General features: G+C 41.0%; 1 protein-coding gene across 4 annotated transcripts in view; it reads left to right on the top strand.

Moving 5' to 3' along the window:
* The window catches only part of CCDC77 (coiled-coil domain containing 77), a 49,081-nt gene that overhangs the window by 11,685 nt on the left and 10,372 nt on the right, over positions 1–27,024 (top strand). For 3 of the 4 annotated variants that reach the window (XM_037064818.1, XM_037064820.1, XM_037064819.1), the window contains 6 exons: positions 807–1,050; positions 6,001–6,143; positions 21,485–21,581; positions 24,261–24,333; positions 25,510–25,601; positions 26,569–26,717. In XM_037064818.1, the coding sequence (XP_036920713.1) occupies positions 807–1,050; positions 6,001–6,143; positions 21,485–21,581; positions 24,261–24,333; positions 25,510–25,601; positions 26,569–26,717 (798 nt within the window). The remainder of the gene's footprint in view (positions 1–806; positions 1,051–6,000; positions 6,144–21,484; positions 21,582–24,260; positions 24,334–25,509; positions 25,602–26,568; positions 26,718–27,024) is intronic. The other variant, XM_037064821.1, reaches the window with a different exon arrangement.

Raw genomic sequence — 27,024 nt, 5'->3', positions numbered from 1 at the left:
ATGAGTAGAAGCTTAGTAACCTCCAGGACAACTTTAAATGTTCCAACATCTGAATCATATGGGTGTCAGAAGGAGAATAGGAAGAGCAAGAACTGAAAATTTACTGAAAAGCATAATGAAGGAGAACTTCCCCAGTCTGGCAAAGGAAATAGATTTCCAGGAAATCCAGGAAGCTCAGAGAGTCCCAAAGAAGTTGGACCCAAGGAACTACACACCAAAGCATATCATAATTACATTACCCAAGATTAAAAGATAAGGAGAGGATTTTAAAAGTAGAAAGAGAAAAGGAGACAATCACCTACAAAGTAATTCCCATAACAATGGTTGAAGGGAGAAAAATCTCAAAATTTCTCAAAATCTACTGATTTTGAGAAATCTGATAGATTTCTCAAAAGAAACCTTGCAGGCAGGAAGAGGCTGGAAAGAAGTTTTTGAAGTCATGAAAGGCAAGGACCTACTTACTTTAAGAACATAAGCCTCACCGTGGCTGGGTGGCTCAGTTAGTTGGAGCGTCATCCCATACACCAGAAAGTCTCAGGTTCAACCCTTGTTCAGAGTGCGCACCTAGGTTGCATGTTCAGTCTCCAGTACTGGCACGTGTAGGAGGCAACCAATTGATGTTTCTCTCTCTCCCTCTCCCTCCCTCCCTCTTCCCCTTCTTTCCCCTTCCTCTCTCTCTAAGATCAGTACACATCCTTGGGTAGGGATTTTTTTTAAAACATAAACCTTTTTTTTTTTAGTTAAAAAATTATGTTTCATAAGCATTTAGACAATTTAATGAATATGCCCTTTCTAATTTCACATAGGCTGACAACTCCTTCCAAGCATGGTTCTGCATGTGGCCTCAGTGGTTCTGCCAGGTGGAAGGGAGTGTCTTTTTCAGATTCAGTGGAGTCAACTCCTTTGCCTTCCATTGAAGATCGTCTGGCCATTCTCTGCCCTTCTCAGGAGCTTCTGGAATATTATCAAAAGAAGATGGCTGAGTGTGAGGCAGAAAATGAGGATTTGTTGAAGAAACTGGAGCTATACAAAGAAGCTTGTGAAGGACAGGTAACAAAAAAGATGATGCATGCCCTTTTAGGAGTGTGATTAAGTCTGTTCATGACTAGAGAAGACCTAGAAATGCCACCTTGTATCACAGGCAGGTATTTTTTTATTACCTTCTACCCCAGCCTAGCTATCTCCCTTTGGGTCCCTCATTAGATCAAAGCCCACCCAAACCCCTCCACCTCTAAAATCTTAAACTCTTATGTCTCTGTGTCTCTTATACTTTTAGTTGTTTCACCCCCATATACCTGACTTCATTATTACCTCATGGCTCCTTGACTTTTCAGTTTTCTGAATGTTGTGTGTCAGTTTCTGACATTTTGTTCTTCCTTTCTAACCTGAGCCCCATCACACTTTACTTTGATGTAACTGTACTGCCTGTACATGACTCCTTGCCTATTCTTTTGCTTTACTTACCTAGCAAAAACCCTAGCTGCACTTAAATTATATAGCAGGGTTTCTCAGCCTTGGCACTGTTGACATCTAGGGCTTTATAATTCTATATTTTGGGGTCTGTCCTATGAATTGTAGGATGTTTAAACGCATCCTTGGCTTCTACTTACTAGATACCAGCAGCATACACACACATATACACCCTCACCCCACCCTGAGTTGTGACCCTCAAAAGTACCTTCAGACATTGCCTAATTTCTCCTTGGGGTACAGGCAGAATTGCCCCTAGGTCACAAATCATTGCAGAATAAATTCGTGGTAAATAAATTCTTCTCCATCCTCAGTTACTCCACAGCAATTAACTCACCCTACCCCTGGTCAGTTCCTTCTCCCTTCCTATCTGTGTTGTACCTTCCCAACTGTCCTGCAGCCTGCAGGCCTGTCTTAGCTGTCTCTCATCAGGCAACCTTGCTTTCTAGTTCAAAGGGGAAATACCACCTATCATGCATAACTCCTTCCTGCCCATCCACACAGTCACCTACACCTGTGTCCATCTCTCTTCATATTGCTTCAGGGACAAGATGTCTCTCCCTCTTAAGCTGAATTGATCAACTGTCTCCCTGGCCCCCATCCCTTTTTCTCCTTAGAAACGCTTCATTATTGCTCTTCTCTTTGTGTTCTATCTTCAACCTCTTGCTTAATGTGGGCTTTTTCTCCTCAGTACTGCCTGCATGTGACTCCTTGCTTATTACTTTGCTCCACTTACATAGCATATCTTTCTTTCATAGTGATCAAGTCTTTCTTTACTTAAAAAACAAAACAAAACGAAGCACCATTCTTGAATTGTGCTTCCCTCTCTAACTACTCTCTTATATAGGTAGCTTTCTTTTCCTAGCCCCACTTCCAGAATAGTTTAACATTATCACTCATTCTTTTCTCTGGCTACAGTTAGGCCTTTCTCCTTACTCTGCTAGTAAAACTACTCATGTGGTCTCTAAGTCCCATTTGCCAAAATGATCTCCTCTTTGTGACCTTTGCAGTATCTGTCACTATTGACCTCTGCTTTCTGAAAACTCTCTTCCTTTCTTAATTTCTATGTCATTTTTCTTTCCTGGTTTTTATCTTACCTCTCAGTCTACATTAACAGGACCCCTTCCTTAATCTTAAATGTCACCGGTTTTGCAGATTGTATTATAAATTATCTTATTTTTATCCATGCTACTACATATGGAGTAATAACATCCAAAATAGCTAATATTGACTCTTTTCTCTTAAGCTCCATGTTCATATGTTTATATCTGAACTAATGTTTTTCAACTTTACCTATACATACACATACACCACTACCATTTTCCTTCCCTTCATTTCTTTTTATTACCATTATTTATTTATTTTAGAGATGGGGGAGGGAGAGAAATACTGATATGAGAGAGAAACATCAGGACTTCTGGCCAAGATGGAGGCGTAGGTAGAAACACTGTGCCCCTCCCACAACTAAATTTAAAGACAGCGAAGTTTTAGTAACAAAAACACAGCCAATACAGTGAAAATTGAACTGTACAGAAGTCCGACAACAAGGAACCACTCAGCCAGACCATGTCACAACCCAGTGACTGGGTCGCCTGTCCCTGGTGAACACCTAAGGCTCCGCCCCTCATACATAACAGGTGTGAACAGACCAGACATTATGACCCAAGAACAGCTCAAAGCCCCAGAGCCTATAATTCTAAATGGTCAAGAAATAGCCAGCCTTTCAGATGCACAGTTCAAAACACTGGTGATCAGGATGCTCACAGAATTGGTTGATTTTAGCCACAAATTAGAGGAACATATGAAGGCTAAACTGATTGAAATGAAGGGAAATACACAGGAAACCAATAGTGATGGAAAGGAAACTGGGACTCAAATCAAGGGGGTGGACCAGAAGGAAGAAAGAAACAACCAAACAGAAAAGAAGGAAGAAATAAGAATTCAAAAAAATGAGGAGAGGCTTAGGAACCTCCAGGACATCTTTAAACATTCCAACATCCGAATTCTAGGGGTACCAGAAAAGGGAAGAGGAACAGCCACGAGTGGAAAACATATTTGAACAAATAATAAAGGAGAACTTCCCCAGTCTGGCAAAGGAAATAGACTTCCAGGAAATCCAGGAAGCTCAGAGAGTCCCAAAGAAGTTGGACCCAAGAAGGAACACACCCAGGCACATCATAATTACATTAGCCAAGATTAAAATGAAGGAGAGAATCCTAGAAGCAGCAAGGGATAAGGGGACAGTCACCTACAAAGGAGTACCCATCAGACTGTCAGCGGATTTCTCAAAAGAGACCTTACAGGCAAGAAGGAGCTGGAAAGAAGTATTCCAAGTCATGAAATCCAAAGACCTACATCCAAGATTGCTCTATCCAGCAAAGTTTTCATTTAGAATGGAAGGACAGATAAAGTGCTTCTCAGATAAGATCAAATTAAAGGAGTTCATCATCACCAAACCCTTATTATATGAAATGTTAAAGGGACTTATCTAAAAGAAGATGAAAAATGTGAACAGTGAAAGGACAGCAAACTCACAATTATCAACAACCACACCTAAAACAAAAACCAAGAGGACAGCTAGATCAGGAGCAGGACCATAGAAATGAAGATCACATGGAGAGTTAGCAACAGGGGAGTGGGAGGAGGAGAAAAGGGGAGAAGGTACAGAGAATAAGTAGCATAGAAGGTAGGTAGAAAATAGGGGGGGCAGGAATACTATGGGAAATACAGAATCTAAAGAACTTGTGACATATGGACATGAACAAAAGGGGGAGAATGGTGGGGGAGGGGTGTGCAGGGTGGAGGGGAGTGAAGAGGGGAATGGGACAACTGTAATGGCATAATCAATAAAATATGCTAAAAAAAGAGAGAGAGAGAAACATCAATTGGTTGCCTCTTCCTTCTGCAAGTGCCATGACGGGCAGAGCCCACAGTTGGCAAACCAGGCATGTGCCTTGAATGGGAGTTGAATTGGAGACCTTTCAGTTTGCAGCCCAACCATTTGAGGCATGCTAGCTGGGGTCCTTCGTCAAATTCTTATCTCTTAACTATTTTCTTTATTCTGTGTCTTACTATAATTCTGCCCAGCCCCTACATTCAGTCACTTACTGAATTCTGTTGACTCTGCTTCCTAAATATCCCTTAATCCATTCCAACATCTTCATTGCAATGCCTTAGCACTAGTTCAAATTCTTATGTCACCTGCATTATTAAAATATCCTTCTTAACCAGTGTCCAGCCTCCAGTCACATACCTCTTCAGTCTGCTTCTCACTTTTCACTCCAGTAACACTGAAATACTTGTAGTTGTCCAAACATTTTGGACTCTTCTATGGTTCTGTATTTACTGTTCTCTTTCCTGAGAGTACTCACTCTCATCTTGTCCCTAGCAGTTTTCATCTTTCAAGTTTCAACTTTTATTTTTAAAGATTTTATCTATTTAATTTTTTAGAGGGCAAGGGAGAGTGAAAGAGGGAGAGTAACATCAATGTACTAGTGTGCCCCACCACTTGGGATCTGCCCCACAACCCAGGCATGTGCCCTAGACTGGAAATTGAACCAGCAACCCTTTGATTCACAGGCTGGTTCTGAACCACTGAGCCACACCAGCCAGGGCTCAAATTTTATTTTTAAGATTTTATGTATTTTGGAGAGAAGGGAAAGTGGGAAGAAAAAGGGAGAGAAACATCGACCAGTTGCCTCTTGCACACCCTCATCAGGGACTAGACCCAAAACTGAGGTACATGCCTTGACTGAAAAATCAAACTGGTGACCCACACTGGTCAGGGCTCAACTTTCAACTTTTTAATGGTGGTCTCTGACTTCCCAAAAAGGTTTCAGAGATTTTACTCTAGTCATATTTTTCCTTCTACCATTTTACTAGATATGTTCCTCTGTGAAGTAATTGTTTTATTTAATTGTTCGTACATCTGTCTCTTCACAAAATTACTTAGCTCTAGGAAGAAAACATAACTTTGCATCTTTATCTTTCAAATGTCATAATGCTTGTTGAATAGAAAGCATTTTTTAAAAATTATATAAAGAACAGGTAAATCAGGTGGCATTCTGGGTTCTATAGTCTGTAAAAGATAGGAGAGCTTTGACATTATATGGAAGCCCACTCACTTTGTAACTTTTAAACTCAAGTCTATATACAACTTACTGTTGTCATTTGAGGTCTGTATTGGCGAAACCATTCACATTGTAATATTTCTATGTGTACAATCCCTTCCATATACAAGAGATACTCTTGTGAAGCTCAGTCTCTTTTCTTTTTTTTTAAATATTTTATATTTAAGATTTCATTTATTTTTAGATAGAGGGGAAGGGGGAGAGAAAGAGAGAGAAACATTGATGTTTGAGAGATATATCAATCAGTTACTTCTTGCACGCCTCCAACTGAGTACCTGGCCTGCAACCCAGGCATATGTCCTCACTGGGAATCGAACCAGCAACCTGAAAGGCTGGCACTCAGTCCACTAAGCCCCACCAGCCAGAGCTCAGTCTCTTTTCAATGACTTTTTCTTTTCAGCACAAACTAGAATGGGATTTGCAGCAGAGGGAGGAAGAGATTGCTGAATTGCAGAAAGCTCTAAGTGATGTGCAAGTCTGCCTCTTCCAGGAACGAGAACATGTTTTGCGCCTCTACTCAGAAAATGACCGACTGAGAATCAGGTAACGAGTAGGAGAAGGAAAATGTGGAAGTTATATTTCTAAATTACGCTAAACAAGATAAGTTTCTCTGTGGTAATTCTCTTAGGTTGTATTTCCCAGCAAAAACACTCTGGATATAGAGATTTTCCTGTGGGATGGTTAGTAGCAAAGCTCTCAAGAAAAATATCTATGAGCAGATGAGCAGGGGAAGAGTTTGCAGTGTGATACAGTGGTAACAGAGGCGTTAGCCAACCCTACAGGGGAAAAGTAATCACACTTTTGTACCTCCACAACAATCGGTCATTTGAGGTAGGCTGCCACCAGGCAGTGGGTGTGAACGTGGGAGAGGCAGCCCCCTTCAGCCAAGGTAGTTCCTAGAGAAGGACTCAACAACTGAGGAATACATGTCTCGGTCCCGAAGGTGGCATCTGAGCAGTGTAGTACAGTATCCATTGTAGTACACGCTTTTAAAAAATAACTTTTAATTTTGTATTAAAAAATACAATTGACCAACAATATCATTTTAGTTTCATGTGTACAATGCAGTGATTAGACATTTATGTAATTTATGAAGTGATCATCCCAATAAAATTAGTACCTACCTGGCACCACACAGTTATTACAATGTTATTGACTGTATTTTTTATGCTGTACTTTACGTCCCATGACTGTTCTTTAACTAGCAAGTTGTAATACATTTCAGTCCCTTCCTTTTTCACCCATCCTCCCATCCTCTCTCATCTGGCAGTCATCAAAATGTTCTCTTATGTACGAGTCTGTTTCTATTCTGCTTTGTGTATTTTACTGTTTAGATTCCAAATATAAGTGAAATCATATAGCACTTCTCTTTCTCTGTCTGACCCATTTCACTCAGCACAGTACCCTTTAGGTCCATCCATGTTGTCACAGATGGCAAGATTTTGTTCTTTTTTATGGCTGAGTCATATTCCATTGTATATATACATCACTTCTTCTTTACCCATTCATCTATTGATAGACGCTTAGGTTGCTTCTGTAAATAATGTTGCTTGTAAATAATGCTGCAATGAACATATGGATTCACATATAATTTCAATTCAGTGTTTTGGGTTTCCTTGGAAAAATATCCAGTAGTGGAATTGTTGGATCCTTGTTATAGTTTTTTTTTTTTAAAAAGATCTTATTTATTTTTAGAGAGGGGGGAAGGAAGGGAGAGAGGGAGAGAAGCATCAGTGTGTGAGAGAAACAGACATGCGAGAGAATCATCAATCAGTTGCTTCTTGCAGGCCCCCAACCAGGGGCCTGGCCCGCAACCCAGGCATGTGCCCTGACCAGGAATTGAACCAGTGACTTTTTGGTTTCTGAGATGACACCCAACCCACAGAGCAATATCACTAAGGGCTTTTTTTAAAAATTGTTGCTCAAGTATAGTTTTCTGTCTCTTACTCCCATCTCAGCTCACCCCCCACTGCTCCCCAAGGGCTTTTTTAAAAATTAATCATTTTTTTTTTAGAGAGAGGGAAAGGAAGGGAGAGAGAGAGGGAGAGAAACATCAGTGTGGGAGTGAAACATCATCGTTTGCTTCTCACTTGCCCCCAACTTGGGACCTGGCCTATAGCCTAGTTATATACCTTGAGCAGTAATCAAACCAGTGACCTTCCAGTTTGTGGGATGATGGTAAACCCACTGAGTCAGCCCAAGCTTTTCTTTGTTTTAAAGTCTATCTTGTCTGAATAAAGTATTGCTACTCTAACTTTTATTTGTTGTTGATTTTTTGTTTGCATTTTCATGAAATACATTTTTCCATCTCTTTAGTTTTAGTGGTGTGTGTGTATCTTTCGATCTGAGACCTTTTGTTTTAAGGGTCTTATTTTAAGGGTCTTGTTTTCTTATCTATTCAGCCACCATATGTCTTTTGATTAAGGATTTAAAGTAATGTTGATAGCTACGTATTTATTGCCATTTCATTTTTCATATTTTTGGTTTCCTTTTTTTTTCGTCTTCAAGAAAACTCCAACATTTCTTGTAATAGAGATTTGGTAGGGTAATCTTTGTTGTAAGTCCTTTATTTGCCAATTCCTTTGGCTGCAAAATTTCTGTTGAGAAATCAGCTGACAGTCTTTTGAGAGCTCCATTGTATGTAACTGACTGCTTTTCTCTTGTTGCTTTGAGGAATCTCTCCTTGTCTTTAACCTTTGACGTTTTAATTATTATGTGTCTTGGTGCGAGCCTCTTTGGGTTCATCTTGTATGGGACTCTATGTGCTTTCTGGACTTGTGTGTCTTTTTCCTTCACCAGGTTAGGGAAGTATTCAATTGTTATTTCTTCTAGGTTCTTAATCAGTTGCTCTCTTCTCCTCCTTCTGGTACACCCATGGTGTGGATGTTGTTATGCTTGATGGTGTCCCAGAGGTCCCTTAAACTATCCTCACTTTTTAAAATTCTTTTTTCTTTTTGCTACTCTGATTGGGTGTTTTCTGCTACTCTGTCTTCTAAATCACTGTTTCACTCCTCTGCTTCATCTAATTTGCTGTTGATTCCTTCTAGTGTATTCTTTTTTTAAATTAAATCTTTTATTTATTTATTTTTAAAAAGAGGGGAAGGGAAGGAGAAAAAGAAGAGAAACATCAATGTGTGGTTGGTTGCCTCTCACACACACCCTACTGGGGGTACAACTTGAGTTGCAACCCAGGCATGTGACCTGACTGGGAATCCAACTGGTGACCCTTTGGTTCGCAGGCCAGTGCTCAATCCACTGAGCCACACCAGCCAGGCCTTCTAGTGTATTCTTCATCTTAGTTATTGTATTCTTCATTTCTGATTAATTCTTTGTCCTTTATATGCTGTTGAAGTTCTCACTAAGTTCCTTGAGCATCCTTATAATGATTGTTTTGAACTGGTATCTGGTAGTTTGTTTGCCTCCATTCATTTAGTTTTTTCTGGAGATTTCTTTGACTCATTCAGGATATGTTTCTTCATTTCCCCATTTTGGCTGCCTCCCTGTGTTTGTTTCTATGAATTAGGTAGACCTGCTATGTCTCCCAGTCTTGGTAGGATGGCTCTATGTGGTAGATGTCCTGTAGGGCCCACTAGCACAGCAGTCTGGTCATCTCAGCCAGGCACTCCCATGTAGGTTGTGTTACCTTCCTGTTGTAGTTCAGTCTTAGTTGGTGTTGGCACATCAGTTGGAGGGACTGACTACCTTTCCCTGAGCCAGTTGGCTGCGAGGACTGGCAGCCCTAAAGCAGAGGAGCTGCTGTGCAGAGACCAACCCCACGGAGCAGAAATTGCTTCACCAGAGCTCTGGTGCCCATCAAGTCTGTCCTTTGAGTATGTCACTTATAGAAGTACTCCAGCATTTCTGAGCTCTTCACCAGGTGTGCTGGCTCTGGAGCTTCATGGGAGGTGAAGGCCAAGGTCACCCATCACCAGTGGCCTGCCTGGGGACACCAGCATGAGCTACAAAGTGATCTCAGATGGCTGTTACTTATACTGTGTTTGGAGGTGCCTGAGAGAGGCCAAGCTGTGAACTGAGTCTGGCTGCTGCTAGTGCTGGATTTGAGGCTTCTTAGAAAGAGGTGGGGGGGAGGGGGTGGCACTCAGAAGCCAGATCCTGGTTGTTTGGGGTTAGTGGCCCTTTGAGAGATTTTAGGAAAGTCTGCAGCATGAGCCAAGACTGGCTGTTTGTATACAAAAGCCACTGGAAGAGGCCATGGTGGGCTGGCCAGATGGGTAGGGCAGGGTCTCAGGGTGTGAACTGTGTGAGCCAGGTTAGGTGCCCACCTGCCCGCTCTGTTGGGGAGGGCTCAGAAAAGGACCAATGGCCTCTACCAGCACTTTTTTCTGGAAGAAAGCTGCCCTTTCAGACCTTGCACCAAAAGCAGACAATTCAGTTTTCCCCTATGTGTCCCTGGAACTTTTTGAGCTGCTGCTCCAATGCTGGAGTTCAGAGTGAGTGAGTCATAGTAAGTCCATTTGTGGGCCTTTTAAGAGAAACTGCCGGGAACTCCAGGTGCCCTACATCCTACTCAGCTGCAATACTGGCTAGTTTTCATGGCCAGAAGTTATGGGTCTTTTCTTCCATGCACTGGAACCCTGGGCTGGGGAGCCTGGTGTGGGGCTGGAACTCCTCATTCCTCAAGGTGGGTCAACATTTTCCTCTCAAATTTAAATCACACATGGATGTGGGACCAGCCCATTCACTCTGAGTCCTCTGTCCCTCGTATCAGTCTCAATGTAGCTTTTTCTGTATATCTTTAGTTATAGGAATTCTGTTCAGCTAGACTTCAGGCACTTTTTAATGGTAGTTGTTCTATAGTGTGATTGCAATTCTGATGTGGTCGTGGAAGGACACAAGTACAGCGTTTACTTATGCCACCATCTTGATTGGAAGCTTCCAGCTAACATTTTTTGAGGACCTCTGGAATGTCTGATTTCTTTTTTATTTATGGCAAAATATACTTAACATAAAATTTACCATTTTAATTATTTTTAAATGTGTGGTTCAGTGGCATTCAGTACTTTCACATTTTTGTGCAGCTGTCACCAGTGTACATCTCCAGAAGTTTTCCATGATCCCATAAAGAAACTCTGAACTTATTAAACAATAGCTCCGCTTCTTTTTTTAAAAAAGATTTTATTTATTTATCTTTAGAGGGGAAGGGAAAGAGAGAGGGAGAGAAATATCAATGTATGGTTGCCTCTTGTGCATCCCCTGCCAGGAACTGGCCTGCAACCCAGGCATGTGCCCTGACTGGGAATTGAACCGCGATCGTCTGGTTCGCAGGCCCATGCTCAATCCACTGAGCTACACCAGCCAGGGCAATAACTCCCCTTCTTTCTAACCCTTGGTAAGAACTGTTCTACTTTGTCTTTATGTGTTTGATTATTAGAGGAACTTCAGATTAAATGGAATGATACAGTATTTGTCTTTTTCTGTCTGGCTTTTTTGTACTTAGCGTAATGTTTTCTGTGTTCATCATGTTGTGTCATGTGTCAGAATTTTGTTCCTTTTTAAGGCTAGATAATATTCTGTTGTATATGTTGTTGGGAACCACCCTCCCTGGTTTCAGAAGCTGTAACCCCTCCCATGGCTAAGGCTGAGTGAGAGACCTTCGGACCATAAGCCACTAAGTAGACAAAGCTTATCTCCCGGGCAGGGGCACTGCCTCTGCCTCTTTTACTTCACCCTGCCTGGCCCCCAGTGCATGATTGGTTAGCTAATCATGTAACACAGGTAAGATTCCTCAAGGGAGGAATGACCTAAGACAGGTATGATCATGGGGGACCCCCAGGGAAGGACTTAGGGGACTATAGCAAAAGGGAGTGATAGACCCTCGCACCTCGGCTTTGACACAGCCTAAGTCCTTATTGTGTTTTCGAGAAGTCTCCTAATCTCTTGGCTGCCTTACTTCCCCTGCCTGACTTAAGGACCTTAAGGACCGTGCATCCCTGTGCTGGAAAAGGCAGGTTCCCTGGGTGATCAGGCCTAAGAAAGAATATATAAAATCCTGTGAAACCTGCTTTGCTAAGAATGTTCTCAATTAAATGATAAAGGTCCAAGCAGAAAATGAGTTTGTTTCCCGAAATTTTATTGCCCTTTTGCTAATATACCTTGACTCAGAATAAGTCCTAGTAGTTCTTCGTATGTTATCTATTGTTTGATCCTTATTGCCTGACGATGATTAATGAGCTTTACCTGTATTCCTGTGCAAAATGAACCCAGTAAAAGCCCACTGAGGAAAAAGAATTTTGGTCCTTCTCCTTTGAGAGAATGGCCACCTTTCCTCTCCAAGCAGGTCATGTGTTGGTAGACTTATTCTCATCTGCGGTGGACAGGGGGCTCTGCCGGCAAAGCTCCTCCATAATGTGTATATCACATTTTGTTTATCCATTCTATTGATGGACATTTAACTTGTTCCCAACTGCTATGAATAACACTGCTATGAATGTTGGTGTACAAATACCTGTTTGAGTTTCTGCTTTTAATGCTTTTGTGTGTATACCTAGAAATTGAATTGCTGGATCAAATGCTATATCTAGGTTCAATTTTTTTGAGTAACTGCAGTACTCTTCCATACCAGCTGCACCATTTTATGTTTCCACTGTCAATGTACAAGGGTTTCAGTTTCTTCATATGCACTAGAACACTTGTTTTCTATTTTATTAAATAATAGCCATGATAGCCCTGGCTGGTGTGGCTCAGTGGATTAAGCACCAGCCTGCGAACCAAAGGGTCACCAGTTTGATTCCCAGTTGGGGCACATGCTTGGGTTGTAGGCCAGGTCCCCAACAAGGGGCACATGAGAGGAAATCACACATTGATATTTTTCTCCCTCTCTTTCTCCCTCCCTTCCCTTTTCTAAAATAAATAAATAAAATCTTTAAAAAATAATAGCCATAATAATGAATGTGAAGTGGTATCTTATTGTGGCTTTAATTTGCACTGCCCTAATTAGTGATACAAAGCATTTTTTCATGTGCTTATTGGTCATTCATATGTCCTCTTTAGAGAAATGTCTGTTAAGTCCTTTGCCCATTTTTGAATTGGGTTGTTTGTTTTATTGTTGCTGTTTGGTTTTCAGAGTTTTTTAAAAATATATTTTGGATATTAATCCTTCTCAGTTTCCAAATGTTTCTTCTCATTTTGAAGGTTGCCATTTCACTCTGTTGATACTGTTCTTTGATGCACATGTGTTAATTTCCACAAGGTCCAATTTGTTGCTTTGGCATTCGGTGTTATATTCATGAAATAATTGCCTCTGGTGCCACTATTTTTGCTTCTAAGAGTTTTGTAAGTTTAGCTCTTACATTTAAGTCTTTGATCAATTTTAAGTTAGTTTGTGTATATGTTGTTAGGTAAGGGTATATATAACTTCATTTTTTGCATGTGTATATCTACTTTTCCCAGAACCATTTCTTGAAAAGTCTGTGTTTTCCCTAAAAGTTGAATATCATTTGACCATATATGTGGATTTATTTCTGAGCTCTCTAGTCCATCGGTCATTATGGCAGTATCACATTGTTTTGATTATTGTAGCTTTGTAGTTTTGTTTGAACTTTTACTTTTTATTATTATTTTATTTTTATTATTATTTATAAATATATTTTATTGATTATACTATTAATGATGTCTCATTTTCCCCCTTTGACACCTCCATCCAATACTCCCAATCTTTCAACAGTTCCCCTGCCTTAGTTCGTGTCTCTGAGTCATATATATAACTTCTTTGGCTTCTCCATTTCCCATACTGTTCTTAACCTCTCCCTCTCTATTGTGTGCCCAACACAATAGACAATGGTATTTATTGTCTACTATTTTTTTAAAATTTTATTTATTTATCTTTAGAGGGCAAGGGAAGGAGAGAAGGAGAGAAATATCAATGTATGGTTGCCTCTCATGAGTCCCCTGCTGGGAACTGGCCTCCAACCCAGGCATGTGCCCTGACTGGGAATCAAACCGCGATCATGTGGTTCGCAGGCCTGTGCTCAATCCACTGAGCTCCACCAGCCAGGGCTATTGTCTACTATTTATGTTTCTTTTTCCTTGCACCTTTTCTCCCCATGCTCCCCTGACCCCTCCCTGCTGATAACCCTTCAGATGATCTCCGTATCTGTGATTCTGTTTCTGTTCTGCTTGTTCACTTAGGTTTTTTTTTTAGATTCAGTTGTTGATAGTTGTGAATTTGTTACGATTTTAATGTTCATGTTTTAACCTTTTTCTTACATTTCATATAATAAGGGTTTGGTGATGATGAACTCCTTTAGCTTTACTTTCTCTGAGAAGCACTTTATCTGCCCTTCTATTCTAAATGATAGTTTTGCTGGGTAGATTAATCTTAGTTGCAGGTCTTTGCTTTTCATCACTTTGAGTACTTCTTTCCAGCCCCTTTTTGCCTGTAAGGTCTCTTTTGAGAAATCCGCTAACAGTCTTATGGGCAGTCCTTTGTAGGTAACTGTCTCCCTTTCTCTTGCTGCTTCTAGGATTCTCTACTTCATTTTAATCTTGGCTAATGTAATTATGATGTGCCTTGGTATGTTCCTCCTTGGGTCTAACTTCTTTGGGACTTTCTGAGCTTCCTGGACTTTCTGGAAGTCTATTTCCTTTGCCAGACTGGAGAATTTCTCCTTTATTATTTGTTCAAATTACTTTTCCATTGTTACTCTTCCTCTTCTTCTTCTGGTACCCCTATAATCCGGATGTTGGAATGTTTAAAGATGTCCTGGAGGTTCCTAAGCCTCTCCTCATTTTTTTGAATTCTTCTTTCTTTATTGTGTTCTGGTTGAATGTTTCTTTCTTCCTTCTGGTCCACTCCATTGATTTGAGTCCCAATTTCCTTCCCATCACTATTGGTTCCCTGTATATTTTCCTTTATTTCACTTAGGATAGCCTTCATTTGTCCATATAATTTGCAACCAAATTCAACCAGTTCTGTGAGCATCCTCATTACCAGTGTTTTGAACTATGCATCTGATAGGTTCGCTATCTCTTCCTCACTTAGTTGTATTATTTCTGGAGCTTTGATCTGTTCTTCCGTTTGGGCCATTTTTTTTGTCTCGTTCTGCTTGTTATGTAGTGAGAGGCAGAACCTTAGGTGTTCACAGGGCGCAGCAACCCCCCACCCCCACCCCCCGGTGCTAGGTTATTTCGGTCCTTAAATGGCTGGGGTCCAAGAGGGAACAATGGCGCTTATCCCACTCTCTGTCAGACCTCAGTCCCTTCCACTGTTTCCCCCAAGCAAACTGAGCCCTTCTGGTGCTGGTTCCCAGGTGGGTGGGCTTGTGTATGTTCTAGGACCCTGTAGGTCTCTCCATTGAACTAACTGTGAGGCTGGGAGTCTCTCCCTGTGCCTCAACCCCCACAGGTGTTTTCAGTCGGTGCTCTGAGGGTTTATTTTCTGGCGCTGGGACCCTGGGTTGCATAGTCTGTCTTGCTCCCCAGTTTATGCATGTGAATGTGGGACCGCCCAGTCAGCCAGCTACCTTGCATACAGTGCCTTGCTTCACACTTGCCCCCTCACTGGGTCTGCCAGTTGCCACCCTGTGTCCGGAGTCTTCCAACTGCTGCCTGAGCACCCAGGGTCTGCCTGCTGCCATCTTGTGTGCGTGTGCGCCTGGTGCCACCACTTCCTGTGCCACGACCCCTCTCTGCTGGGCCACCTGACTCCACCCTGCCTCCTGGTCTGGATGAATGTGTCTATTTCAACTCCTAGTTTGTACAACTTCCATACAGTTCAATTTTCTGTCACTTCTGGTTGTTATTTTGTTTCTAAATTTTTGTCCTTATTTTGGTTGTGAGAGGAGGCACAGTGTGTCTACCCATGCCTTCATCTTGGCCAAAAGTCCCTGTATTCTGTTAATATGGCCTATTAAATTGATTGATTTTTATGTTGAACTATACTTTTATTTCAGGAATAAATTCCACTTAATCATGGTGTATAGTCCTTTTAGTATGCTGCTGAATTTGGTTTGCTAGTATTTTGAGAATATTTGTATCAGTGTTCATAAGGGATATTGCTCAGTAGTAATTTTCTTGTATTATTTTTCTTGATACTGGTATCAGGGCAATCCTGACCTCATAGAATGAGTTAGAATGTATTGCCTCTTTTTTAATTTTTGGAGAAGTTTTGAAATGATTTGTATTAGACTTAGATGTTTGGTGTAATTCACCAGTGAAGCCATCAGGTCTAGGGTTTTGTTTGTCAGGTTTTTGATAACTTATTCAATCTCCTTACTAGTTTTAGCTTTGACATAATGTAGAACATTTTCAACTCGGCCACAGTGAAAGTTCACCTTCCATGTCACTTGACATATAGGTCAAAATATTGTTTAAAAGACATGTTGTCTCCAGAACCTGAACAGTCTTTCTCAGCATTTAGCTTCCTTCTTAGAGGTGGTAGGTGTGAGATGAAATAATTCATCCTTTGCTTTGAAGGGAATGTTCTGGCATGCCTAGGTCAGACCCTTAAAACTTCACTGATGTGCTTTGTAGGATTTACAAAGCACATCAGTGAAGTCCTCTGGAGCAAATGTATCTTGCCAAAGGTTCTAATGCAGTTGCCATTTCTTATCTATCCAGCCTAATTTAATATGATATCAATAGTGAATTAATGTCATCTATAGAATGGCCAGATTCTGGTGCCTCCTGACTGATTTGATAGAGAGTGGAAAAGTTAACATGGACCTATGTAAAGACTGTAAAAGTATAGTGTTGTTCACCCTCACATGAATGAGAACTGCTTGTGGTCCTGTTAGGAATGGATAAGAATCCATGAGCTTAATCAGTAGCCACATATCATGTACTTAAGACCAGGGTAATTTGCTGTGGCAAAAACACTACATGTAGCACAGTGACTGAAATTGAGACCTACTTGTTAGTAGTCTACTATGATCTGTCTGGTTTTGCATAGGTCATAAACTTGTAAATGAATTGAGTATTTGACGGAGAACTTTACTCCTACATCCTTTAGGTCTTTGCCATCTTCGGGTGAGGATGGGCAGTTTCAGAGGTTTCTACTTGTCTTAACCTGAAGCCAAGAAACCAATCTGGAGGTTTTGCTGACTACCAAATATTCCAGTTATTCATTCATTCCAATTATTCACTTGGAGATGAGGGAAGTGAGCACTGATTGAGCCTGGATCCAGTGGGCCAGATCCAGGTTGTGAGCTGGACCTGGGCCAAAATTCCATATGTGTCCTGGTTCCCATATGCTACAGTGCCATGGTAATCCTTCAAGTCACCCCATATTGGTGTCAGCTCAGACCATATACCAAGCAGTCTTTAAAATGCCTGGGTGATTTCTTTCCCTCAATGTACAATTACTTGAATAATGGCCATAAGCACTTTGGGGAAGACTTAGGGAATCATTACCATGTATATTTGCTGTGATGTCACCAAGTCCTACCTCCTTGGAGATCCAGTTCCTCCTTCAGGTAGTTGTCTCTGACCCTTAAAACTGGCTGAGGTATGGAAAATGGTTCAAAGGTTGTGACTTTATATTATAGACAATAATCATCCTCCTTCCCTTTTTGATTTTTTTTATTGTTTAAACTATACCCTGTTGACCGCCCCCAGCCATCTGTCTTGCTGATAAGAATATTATATTCTATAAGTCATCCTCATATCACCAGCTCTAAAATCTCATTTTAGATTTTACTTCCTTGGTCCATATCTGATGTGAACTGCCTTAGGTTGGGTTCCCTGGAAGACAGATTCTGCAATGAAAATTTACTTGTAGGAGGGTCATTGGGAGTATTTTCAGGAGTAACTACTTATGAAGGAATAAGAGAACTCTGGGCAGATACTAAACTGTGATTCAGTTAGAGATGACCCAGTGAGTGCACAGGGTGCCATAAAGTTGTGATGGGTCTTCAGAAATATCCAGACTTCCGCCAAGATGGAGGCATAGGTGGAAACACTGTGCCTTCTCCCACAACCAAGTCTGAACACAACAAAGGTTTGGAGAACTAAGACACACCCAAAGACCAGAAAACGGAATTATACCGAAGTCCGACAACTACGAACCGTTCAACGGGGATGGTAAGAGAGGTGGAGCCAGCAGCAGAGCTGGGTCGGGCAGGACAGATCCCCTGACCTAGGCGCGCAGGCAGCCCGGAACCAGTCGGGGTGTGGGGCAGACTGACCGCAGTCACACATTCGTGCACAGTGAGACGGACCACACAGGCCCCAGGGGGCGAACCCAGTGGTGGAGGGCTGACGGCGGTGGCACACTCGAGTGCATTGGAACGAAACACGTGGGTCTGTTGACGGTGGTGGCTGTGGCGCCGGGGCCGCGGTGGCAGCCAGCAGACGGGAAGCCATTGTCCCTCTTTGACCCCGCCCCCACATACAATGTCACAACCCAGCGACTTAGTTGCCCTGTTCTAGTGAACACTTTAGGGCTCTGATCCTGCTACGGAAAAGGCATGAACAGCCCAAAAGATGGCGCGAGAAGAACTCAAAGTCCCAGAGCCAATAACTCTAAGCGACCGAGAAATTGCCAGCCTCTCAGAAGCATAATTCAAGACAATATTTATCAGGATGCTCACAGAACTGGTAGATTATAGTCACAAATTAGAGGAACATATGAAGGCTAAACTAATTGAAATGAAGGGAAATGCACAGGAAACCAATAGTGATGGAAAGGAAACTGGGACTCAAATCAATGGAATGGACCAGAAGGAAGAACAAAATATCCCACCAGAAAGGAATGAAGAAATGAGAATTCAAAAAAATGAGGAGAGGCTTAGGAACCTCCAGGACATCTTTAAACATTCCAACATCCGAATTCTAGGGGTACCATAAGGGGGAAAGAAACAGCCACGAGTGGAAAACTTATTTGAACAAATAATAAAGGAGAACTTCTCCAGTCTGGCAAAGGAAATAGACTTCCAGGAAATCCAGGAAGCTCAGAGAGTGCCAAAGAAGTTGGACCCAAGGAGGAACACACCAAGGCACATCATAATTACATTAGCCAAGACCAAAATGAAGGAGAGAATCCTAGAAGCATCAAGAGATAAGGGGACAGTCACCTACAAAGAAGTGCCCATCAGACTGTCAGCGGATTTCTCAAAAGAGACCTTACAGGCAAGAAGGGGCTGGAAAGAAGTATTCCAAGTCATGAAATCCAAAGACCTACAGCCAAGATTGCTTTATCCAGCAAAACTTTCATTTAGAATGGAAGGACAGATAAAGTGCTTCTCAGATAAGGTCAAATTAAAGGAGTTCATCATCACCAAGCCCTTATTACATGAAATGTTAAAGGGACTTTTCTAAGAAAAAGAAGATAAAAAATATGAACAGTGAAAGGACAGCAAACTCAGTTATTAACAACCACATCTAAAAAAAAAGCAAACCAAGAGGACAGCTAGATCAGGAGTGGAACCATAGAAATGAAGAACACATGGAGGGTTAGAAACGGGGGTTGGAGGGGGAGAAGGGGGGAGAAGGCACAGAAAATAGCATAGACAGTAGGTAGAAAAGAGATAGGGGAGAGGGCGAGAATAGTGGGGGAAATATAGAATCTAAAGAACTTGAGATACGTGGTTATAAACTAAGGGTGGGGGAGGGAGGGTGTGGGTGGAGGGGAATGAAGGGGGGAATAGAACAACTGTAATGGTATAATCAATAAAATATATTGAAAAAAAAAGAGAAATATCCAGAATTGAGAGAAGGGAATTGGGCACTGGGTGCAGGCTGTTTCTTGGCTAAGGCTGTCCTCTTTGACAGATGTCAGTTCTAGAGAGAAATTCAGCTCTGAGCCATCAGCCTGCAAAATTGCTGGTAGCTGGGAGAATGAATTTGTCACTCCTGAAGTGGAGAACCTGAGCAGTATACCCTACTATCACTACAGTTCTTTTCTAGAACCAAATGAGAAATTAATTTCTGGCCCCTTCTCTCTCAATTCCTAACTATAAGTATCTGGTATTTCAAAAACTGGTGCTGAGGTCTAGATAAATTCTGTTCAATTTTAATTTGAGGTTACCATTATTTTAAAAAGAAGTTTGGACTTCAGGCCGAGATGGAAGTGTAGGTAGATACACTTTGCCTCATCACACAACCAAAAGAAGGATAACAACAAGTTTTAAAACAGAAAACAGCCAGAACTGCCAGAAAATCAAACTGTATGGATTTCCGACAACCGAGTTGTTGGATTAAATCTTTAATCCGAGTTAAAGAAGAAATATTCATCCAGACTGATAGGAGGATCGGAGATGGACAGCTGGGGCAGAGAGGACTCAGGGCAAGGCACTAGCTGGAGGACCAGGCAGTCTCATATTCATGTGCAGATAAACAGGAAGAACAACTGGGGACCAAGACAGACTATGCAACCCAGGATTCCAGTGCAGGCAAATAAAGCCTCAAAAACTCTGATTGTAAAAACCTGTAGGGGTTGTGGCAGTGTGAGAAACTCCCAGCTTCATAGAGACCCACAGGGTGCTTGAACCTACCAACCTACCCACCCAGGAATCTGCACCAGAAAGGCCCAATTTGCTTTTGGATAGTGGGGGCGGGGGTGGGGGTGACTGAAAAAATCAGCCCAGAGCTGAGCATACAGCATTGTTCCCTTTCTGACCCCTCCCCCAAAGACAGTGCCAAAACACAGTGATGGGGGTTGCCCCACCCTGACAAATACCTAAGGCTCTGCCCCTTAAAATGTAACAGAAGTGCTGAGACAAAGAAATATGGCCCAAATGAAAGAACAGATAGAAGCTCCAAAAATACAACTAAGTGATAAAGAGATAGCCAACCTATCAGATATAGAGTTCAAAACACTGGTAATCAAGATGCTCACAGAAATGGTTGGGTATGGTTGCAAAATAGAGGTAAAAGTGGAGGCACATCATAATTACATCACTCAAGATGAAAGAGAAGGAGAGAATCTTAAAAGCAGCAAGAGAAAAGGAGACAGTTACCTACAAAGGAGTTCTCATAAAACTATGGAGGCCTTTTGAGAAATCAGTTTAGCTGATTTCTCAAAAGAAACCTTGCAGGAAAGAAGGCTCTAGAAAGAAGTATTCCAAGTCATGAAAGGCAAGAACCTATATCCAAGATTACTCTATCCAGTAAAGCTATCATTTAGAATGGAAGGGCAGATAAAGTGCTTCTCAGATAAGGTCAAGTTAATGGAGTTCATCATCACCAAGCCCTTAGTATGTGAAATGTTAAAGGGACTTACCTAAGAAAAAGAAGATCAAGACTATGAACAGTAAAATGGCAACAAACTCACCACTATCAACAATGGAACTTAAGAGAAAAACAAAAACTGAAATAAACCAAGCAAACAACTAGAACAGAAACAGAATCACAGAAATGGAGATCCCATGGAGGGTTATCGGCGGGAGAGGGAGAGGGGCAATGGGGGAAAGGGTACAGGGAATACGCAGCATAATTGGTAGGTTCAAAATAGCCAGGGGGATGTTAAGAGTAGTATAGGAAATGGAGAAGCTAAAGAGCTTATATATACGACCCATGGACATGAACTAAGATGGGGGAATGCTGATGGGAGGGGGGTTGCATAGCAGAGGGGAATAAAGGTGGAAAAATGGGACAACTGTAATAGTATAATCAATAAAATACACTTTTAAAAAATAAGGTAAGCCCTGGCTGGTGTGGTTCAGTGGTTGAGTGCCTGCCTGTAATCCGAAGGGTCCCTGGTTTGATTCCCAGTCAGGGCACATGCCTGGGTTGCAAGCCAGGTCCCCAGTATGGGGCATGTAAGAGGCAACCACGCATTGATGTTTCTCTCTCTCTCTCCCTCCCTCCCTTCCCCTCTCTAAAAAATAAATAAAGTATTTTAATAAATAAGTAACTTAGAGTGGAGATCTTTTAAAACAGAAAAATGTGCTTATACAATGTATGTTTACTCTTTATGAGAATTGCAGGGAGCTAGAAGACAAGAAAAAGATTCAGAATCTCTTGGCTCTTGTGGGAACAGACACTGGAGAAGTGACCTATTTTTTTAAGGAGCCTCCCAACAAAGTAAGTAATTTTTGGTTTAGATAGCATGGTAAACAGGGCTTTTACAAAATAAAGTCTCAGGTCCATAATCAGTGCCATTTTGGTGCTTGCTAAGAAGTTAGAAGGAGAATTAGTTATCGTACTCTCATGTCTACCTAAGTTCTCAGAGTATTTTCTATAATTACGAAGAGCTTTATGATTTTATTTTTCTTCAGAATTCTTGGGAAGTAGCATTATTCACCCATTTCACTACTTGGAAACCTAAAGCACAGAGAAATAGTTTTTTTGGATGTGATTAGAGAGGAAGGCAGAATCAGACTTTCAGTACTCAAGTTTCAGTACTCAAGTTTCTTTTTAATCTTTGTTTATACTGATTACAAAAATTATAAAAACAAACATGCAGAAATCTATCATATATAAGTGGTAGTCTCCTATAATGTATACCCCAGAGATAAAACTATTTTTCTGCTCACATAGAGTTATATGTATATATACTATTCACATTTTTAATTTCTCTAAACAGTACCTCATTGAGCATCTTTATACATAGCCACATATATATACACGTGTGTGTATACACTTGTGTATGTTTCCATTACATTCCTAAAAGTCCTTGTCGACTGCCGGCCAAGATGGAGGAGTAGGTGGAAACACTGTGCTTCCTCCCACAACAAAGTTTAAAGACAACAAAATTTTAGTAACAAAAATGCAGCCAAAACACAGAAAATTGAACTGTGCGAAAGTCCCACAGCAACAAACCATTTATCCAGACTGGTAAGAGGGGCAGAGTCAGTGGCTGGCGGAGCAGTGTTGGGCAGGAAAAATTGGCCGGACCGACCCAGGAGCCCAGGCGGGGGTTGGCAGGTCCCAGGTGTGGGGTGGCAACAGGCAGACCCAGTGAGGGCCCAAGGCCGCTGGCTGACCGTGGTCACACTTTTGCATGCAGATAAACCAAGTGAAGGAGCAAGCAGTGAGACAGACCGCAGAGGCTAAGGTCTCAGCAACAGCAATTAAAGCCTAAAATTGCCAATTGAAAAAACTTTCGGGGTCGAGGTACCGGGAGAAGCTCCCAAGCTCACAGAGTGTTTGTTGGAGAGACTCACAGGGTCCTGGATGGTGCACAGACCCACACAACCAGGAGCTGGCACCAGGGGGGCCAAGTTTGCTTGTAGGAAGCAGTAGAGGTGACCGAAATCCGAGAGAGAGAGGAGAACAAATGCCATTTCTCCCTCTCTGACCCGCCTCCAGTCACAACCCAGTGACTGAGTTGACCTGCCCTGGTGAACAACTAAGCTTTCACCCCTCAACGTAACAGGCATTATCAGACCAAAACATTATGGCTCAAGCAGAAGAACAGCTCAAAGTCCCAGAGCCAACACATCTAAGTGACCAAGAGATAGCCAACCTATCAGATGCACAGCTCAAAATACTGGTGATCAGGATGCTCACAGAACTGGTTGATTTTAGTCACAAATTAGAGGAACATATGAAGGCTAAACTAATTGAAATGAAGGGAAATGCACAGGAAACCAGTAGTGATGGAAAGGAAACTGGGACTCAAATCAAGGGGGTGGACCAGAAGGAAGAAAAAAAATTACCAAACAGAACAGAATGAAAAAAAACAAACAAGAATTCAAAAAAATGAGGAGAGGCTTAGGAACCTCCAGGACATCTTTAAACATTCCAACATCCGAATTATAGGGGTACCAGAAGGGGAAGAGGAACAGCCACGAGTGGAAAACTTATTTGAACAAATAATAAAGGAGAACTCCCCCAATCTGGCAAAGGAAATAGACTTCCAGGAAATCCAGGAAGTTCAGAGAGTCCCAAAGAAGTTGGACCCAAGAAGGAACACACCAAGGCACATCATAACTACATTAGCCAAGATTAAAATGAAGGAGAGAATCCTAGAAGCAGCAAGAGATAAGGGGACAGTCACCTACAAAGGAGTGCCCANTCAGATAAGGTCAAGTTAAAGAAGTTCATCATCACCAAGCCCTTATTATATGAAATGTTAAAGGGACTTATCTAAGAAAAGGAAGATAAAAAATATGAACAGTGAAAGGACAGCAAACTCACAGTTACTAACAACCACACCTAAAACAAAAGCAAACTAAGAGGACAGCTAGATTGGGAGTGGAACCATCGAAATGGAGATCACATGGAGGGTTAGCAACAGGGGTGTGGGAGGAGGAGAAGAGGGGAGAAGGTACAGAGAATAAGTAGCATAGATGGTAGGTAGAAAATAGGGGGGAGGGCAGGAATACTATGGGAAATACAAAATACAAAGAACTTGTGACACATGGATATGAATGAAAGGAGGGTAATGGTGGGGGTGGCGTGTGCAGGGTGGAGGGGAGTGAAGGGGGGAATGGGACAACTGTAATGGCATAATCAATAAAATATATCGAGAACAAAATAGTCCTTGTCAAAGACCACAGTTTTTAAGCAGATGTTACTAAATTACCCTGAAGGGTTTTTTTTTTGTTTGTTTATTTTTAGCTTTTGTCACCAACAGTGGGTTTTATCCAATTTATCATTTTGTCCACTTTGGTCTTATATGTATGATATTTCTATGTGATTATATCAATTTTGACCAATTTAATTTATCAGTAGTGTTTATCTTTGGCACCAAAGCTAAAAAGTAAAACATCACATATACAGGAAGGCTATTTCTGTACCTTCCTTTTTCTTTTTTAGGTCAGTATTCTTCAAAAGACTATCCAGGCTGTAGATACATGTGAACAGAATGAATCTTCAGCTTTCAGAGCAGGTACCAACCATATAATAAATTCTCATTGATACAGAATTCAAAAACGTGCTGCAAATAATTAGAAAAATTTCCCTACTGTACAGTGATAATGAATGTTCATAATGATCCTCTGGTAATCTGAGATCTAACTGAGGTTTTTTTTGTTTGTTTATTTGTTTGTTTTGTTTTTACCTTTCCATGATGTTTTTAATGGAATAGAAATAAAAAATATATAATTAACGTGCTTACGGTGATAAGTCATAAAAACTTGTACAACTTTTGGAACTACAGAATATTACTTAGCCTCTCTAGGCCTCAGTCATCTCTTTCTTTTCTTTTTTTTTTTTTTTTAAGATTTTATGTATTTATCTTTAGAGGGGAAGGGAAGGAGAGAAGGAGAGAAATATCAATGTATGGTTGCCTCTCATGAGTCCCCTGCTGGGAACCAGCCCACAACCCAGGCATGTGCCCTGACTAGGAATCGAACCGCGATCGTGTGGTTCGCAGGCCCATGCTCAATCCACTGAGCTACACCAGCCAGAGCCATCTCTTTGTTTAATGGAAATCTTAATTTTCCTTCTTTGTTAAAAAATTGATGTATAATTGACAATATAACTATATTAGTTTCAAGTGTACATCCTAATGGTTTGATACTTGTATATATTATAAAATGATCACTACAGTAAATCTAGTTAACGTCTGTTACCACACATAGTTACAATTTTTTTCTTATGGTGAGAACTTTTAAAATCTACTCTTTTAGCATGAGCTTCTTGAATTGTTCAAGGAGTTAAATTTTGTTCTGTGCAGTGTCAGTATTGCTTATTTTAACAATAATTTGTCTTTTAAAAACTGGGTGATACATGTTTAGATTTAGTTTTTGTATTTCTTACCCTTACTCTGATTAAGTAAGATTTTACAAAGGAAATAAATACAACTTCAAAGGAAAATTTAGTAGTTTATTCTTCAGAAAGATGGATGGATATTATTTTCCAGGTGACATTTAGCAGAGTTTCCTTGTAGAGATTCCTATTTGAAAAATTAAGCACTATAATTATTGTATGTTTTCCTTTTTCTTTCTTGCATTTTCTTGTAGGTAAATGAAACTGAACTCCTATGCAAAGGTAATGCTGATACTTCCATAGCAGAAAGAAAAGCTAAATAAAGGTTTTTATTATTTTTATTTTCTTATTTTAGATTATAAAATAAGCAATAGAAAAACAGCAATGAGAGAGAAGGAAGAAAGTTCTGAGCAGTACCAAAGAGACATACAAACACTCATGCTACAGGTAAAGAATTCATTTTGGCAGACCAGAACAGTTTCTATCCATAGCTTATTTTGAATGTCACACCTTCACTGCCATGTAAGTATCTCCTTGCATACATGTTATATCTAGGCATTATGAGATTAAAAAATTGAGGTTATTCTTAGTTTACAGAAGCTTATATAAAAACCACTCTTGTGTATTAACCATTCTAAAGGTGCTATTCTGAACCCTCAGTTCACTCAGCTTATGTGCTAATCCCAACACAGCAAAACCATCGCACAGGAAGAATTCCTTTTGTGGTTGCCTAGGGGATACACAGAGAGTTGCAGTTGTCTGTGCTGATAGATCAAACTTTGGGGGGCATATCAGTTTATTAGTGCATGTATTTCAGGTCTAGGAGAGTAATTCAGCATCCTCTTACCACCTCGCAATGGTCTGTCGTTTGCAGCCACAACTTCTCATCTAGTTACACTCAAATTCTGTTATTGTCGGGGGGCTCTGTTGATTTAAATGGCAGTTCCTCTCTTTGGCCAGTATCTCCATTTGTAGCCATGACAGCTAGACTCAGATAAGGAAGTTACATTATACTGATTTTGCTCCACTTTTTAAAATAAAAAACGAAGAAAAGAGTCATTCTATTTCTATGCCACTAGGGAGTCTTAAAGGTGAGACACTGCTTCAAGTTTAAAAGGGAAGATAGTGAAGAGGTGAGAATAGGGGAAATTGGGTTTTGTAGCTTTCTCTGTGTGACACAGATGCTTTGCTGTGTGAAGTCTGCTCTTGTGTAGCCTAACCCCATTTGTAAGTCACTAAGTAAAGAGGAGTGCCCTGTGATGCCTTTCTACTATTTGTTTTGCTGCTTTTTTGTTTTGTTTGTGGGTTTTTTGTTTTGTTTTGTTTTGTTTTCTGAAGAAAGGCTGGCTTTTGGAGGTAAAGAACAAGAGGAAACAGGGCAGGAGTGATACCTCACCCTTTCTGGCCTATCTAGGTGGAAGCACTGCAGGCTCAGCTAGAAGAACAGACCAAGCTTTCTAGAGAGCAAGTTGAAGGGCTCATGGAAGATAGACGAATTCTCATTGAGGAAATACAAGTTCATCACCAAAGAAATAAGGACAGAATCAAAGAGCTTACCAAAAAGTGAGTGTTCAAGGAAGCTATATCTAACAGATTTAAAATTTTTTCTGAGTGGCTTAAAAGATAATGGCCCTGTACTTTTGCAACATAGTATCATGGAACTGCCAGGACCTTTGAACAAATTGTCTTTATCAGACACCTCCACCTCTACATTTGTGGGTATCCAGGCTTGTCCAGGAATGGTGTTGATTCATTTGGGGGGTATTTATTTATTTATATATTTTAAAATATATTTTATTGATTATGCCATTACAGTTGTCCCATTCCCCTCCTTCATTCCCCTCCACCCTGTGCACCTCCTCCCCCACCA

The sequence above is a fragment of the Sturnira hondurensis genome, unplaced genomic scaffold (genome assembly GCF_014824575.4).
Source record: "Sturnira hondurensis isolate 20B ecotype Veracruz unplaced genomic scaffold, ASM1482457v3 Scaffold0015509, whole genome shotgun sequence".
NCBI lineage: Eukaryota > Metazoa > Chordata > Mammalia > Chiroptera > Phyllostomidae > Sturnira > Sturnira hondurensis.
The sequence above is the reverse complement of the archived record's forward strand: the minus strand, read 5'-3'. Positions and strand labels throughout refer to the sequence as shown.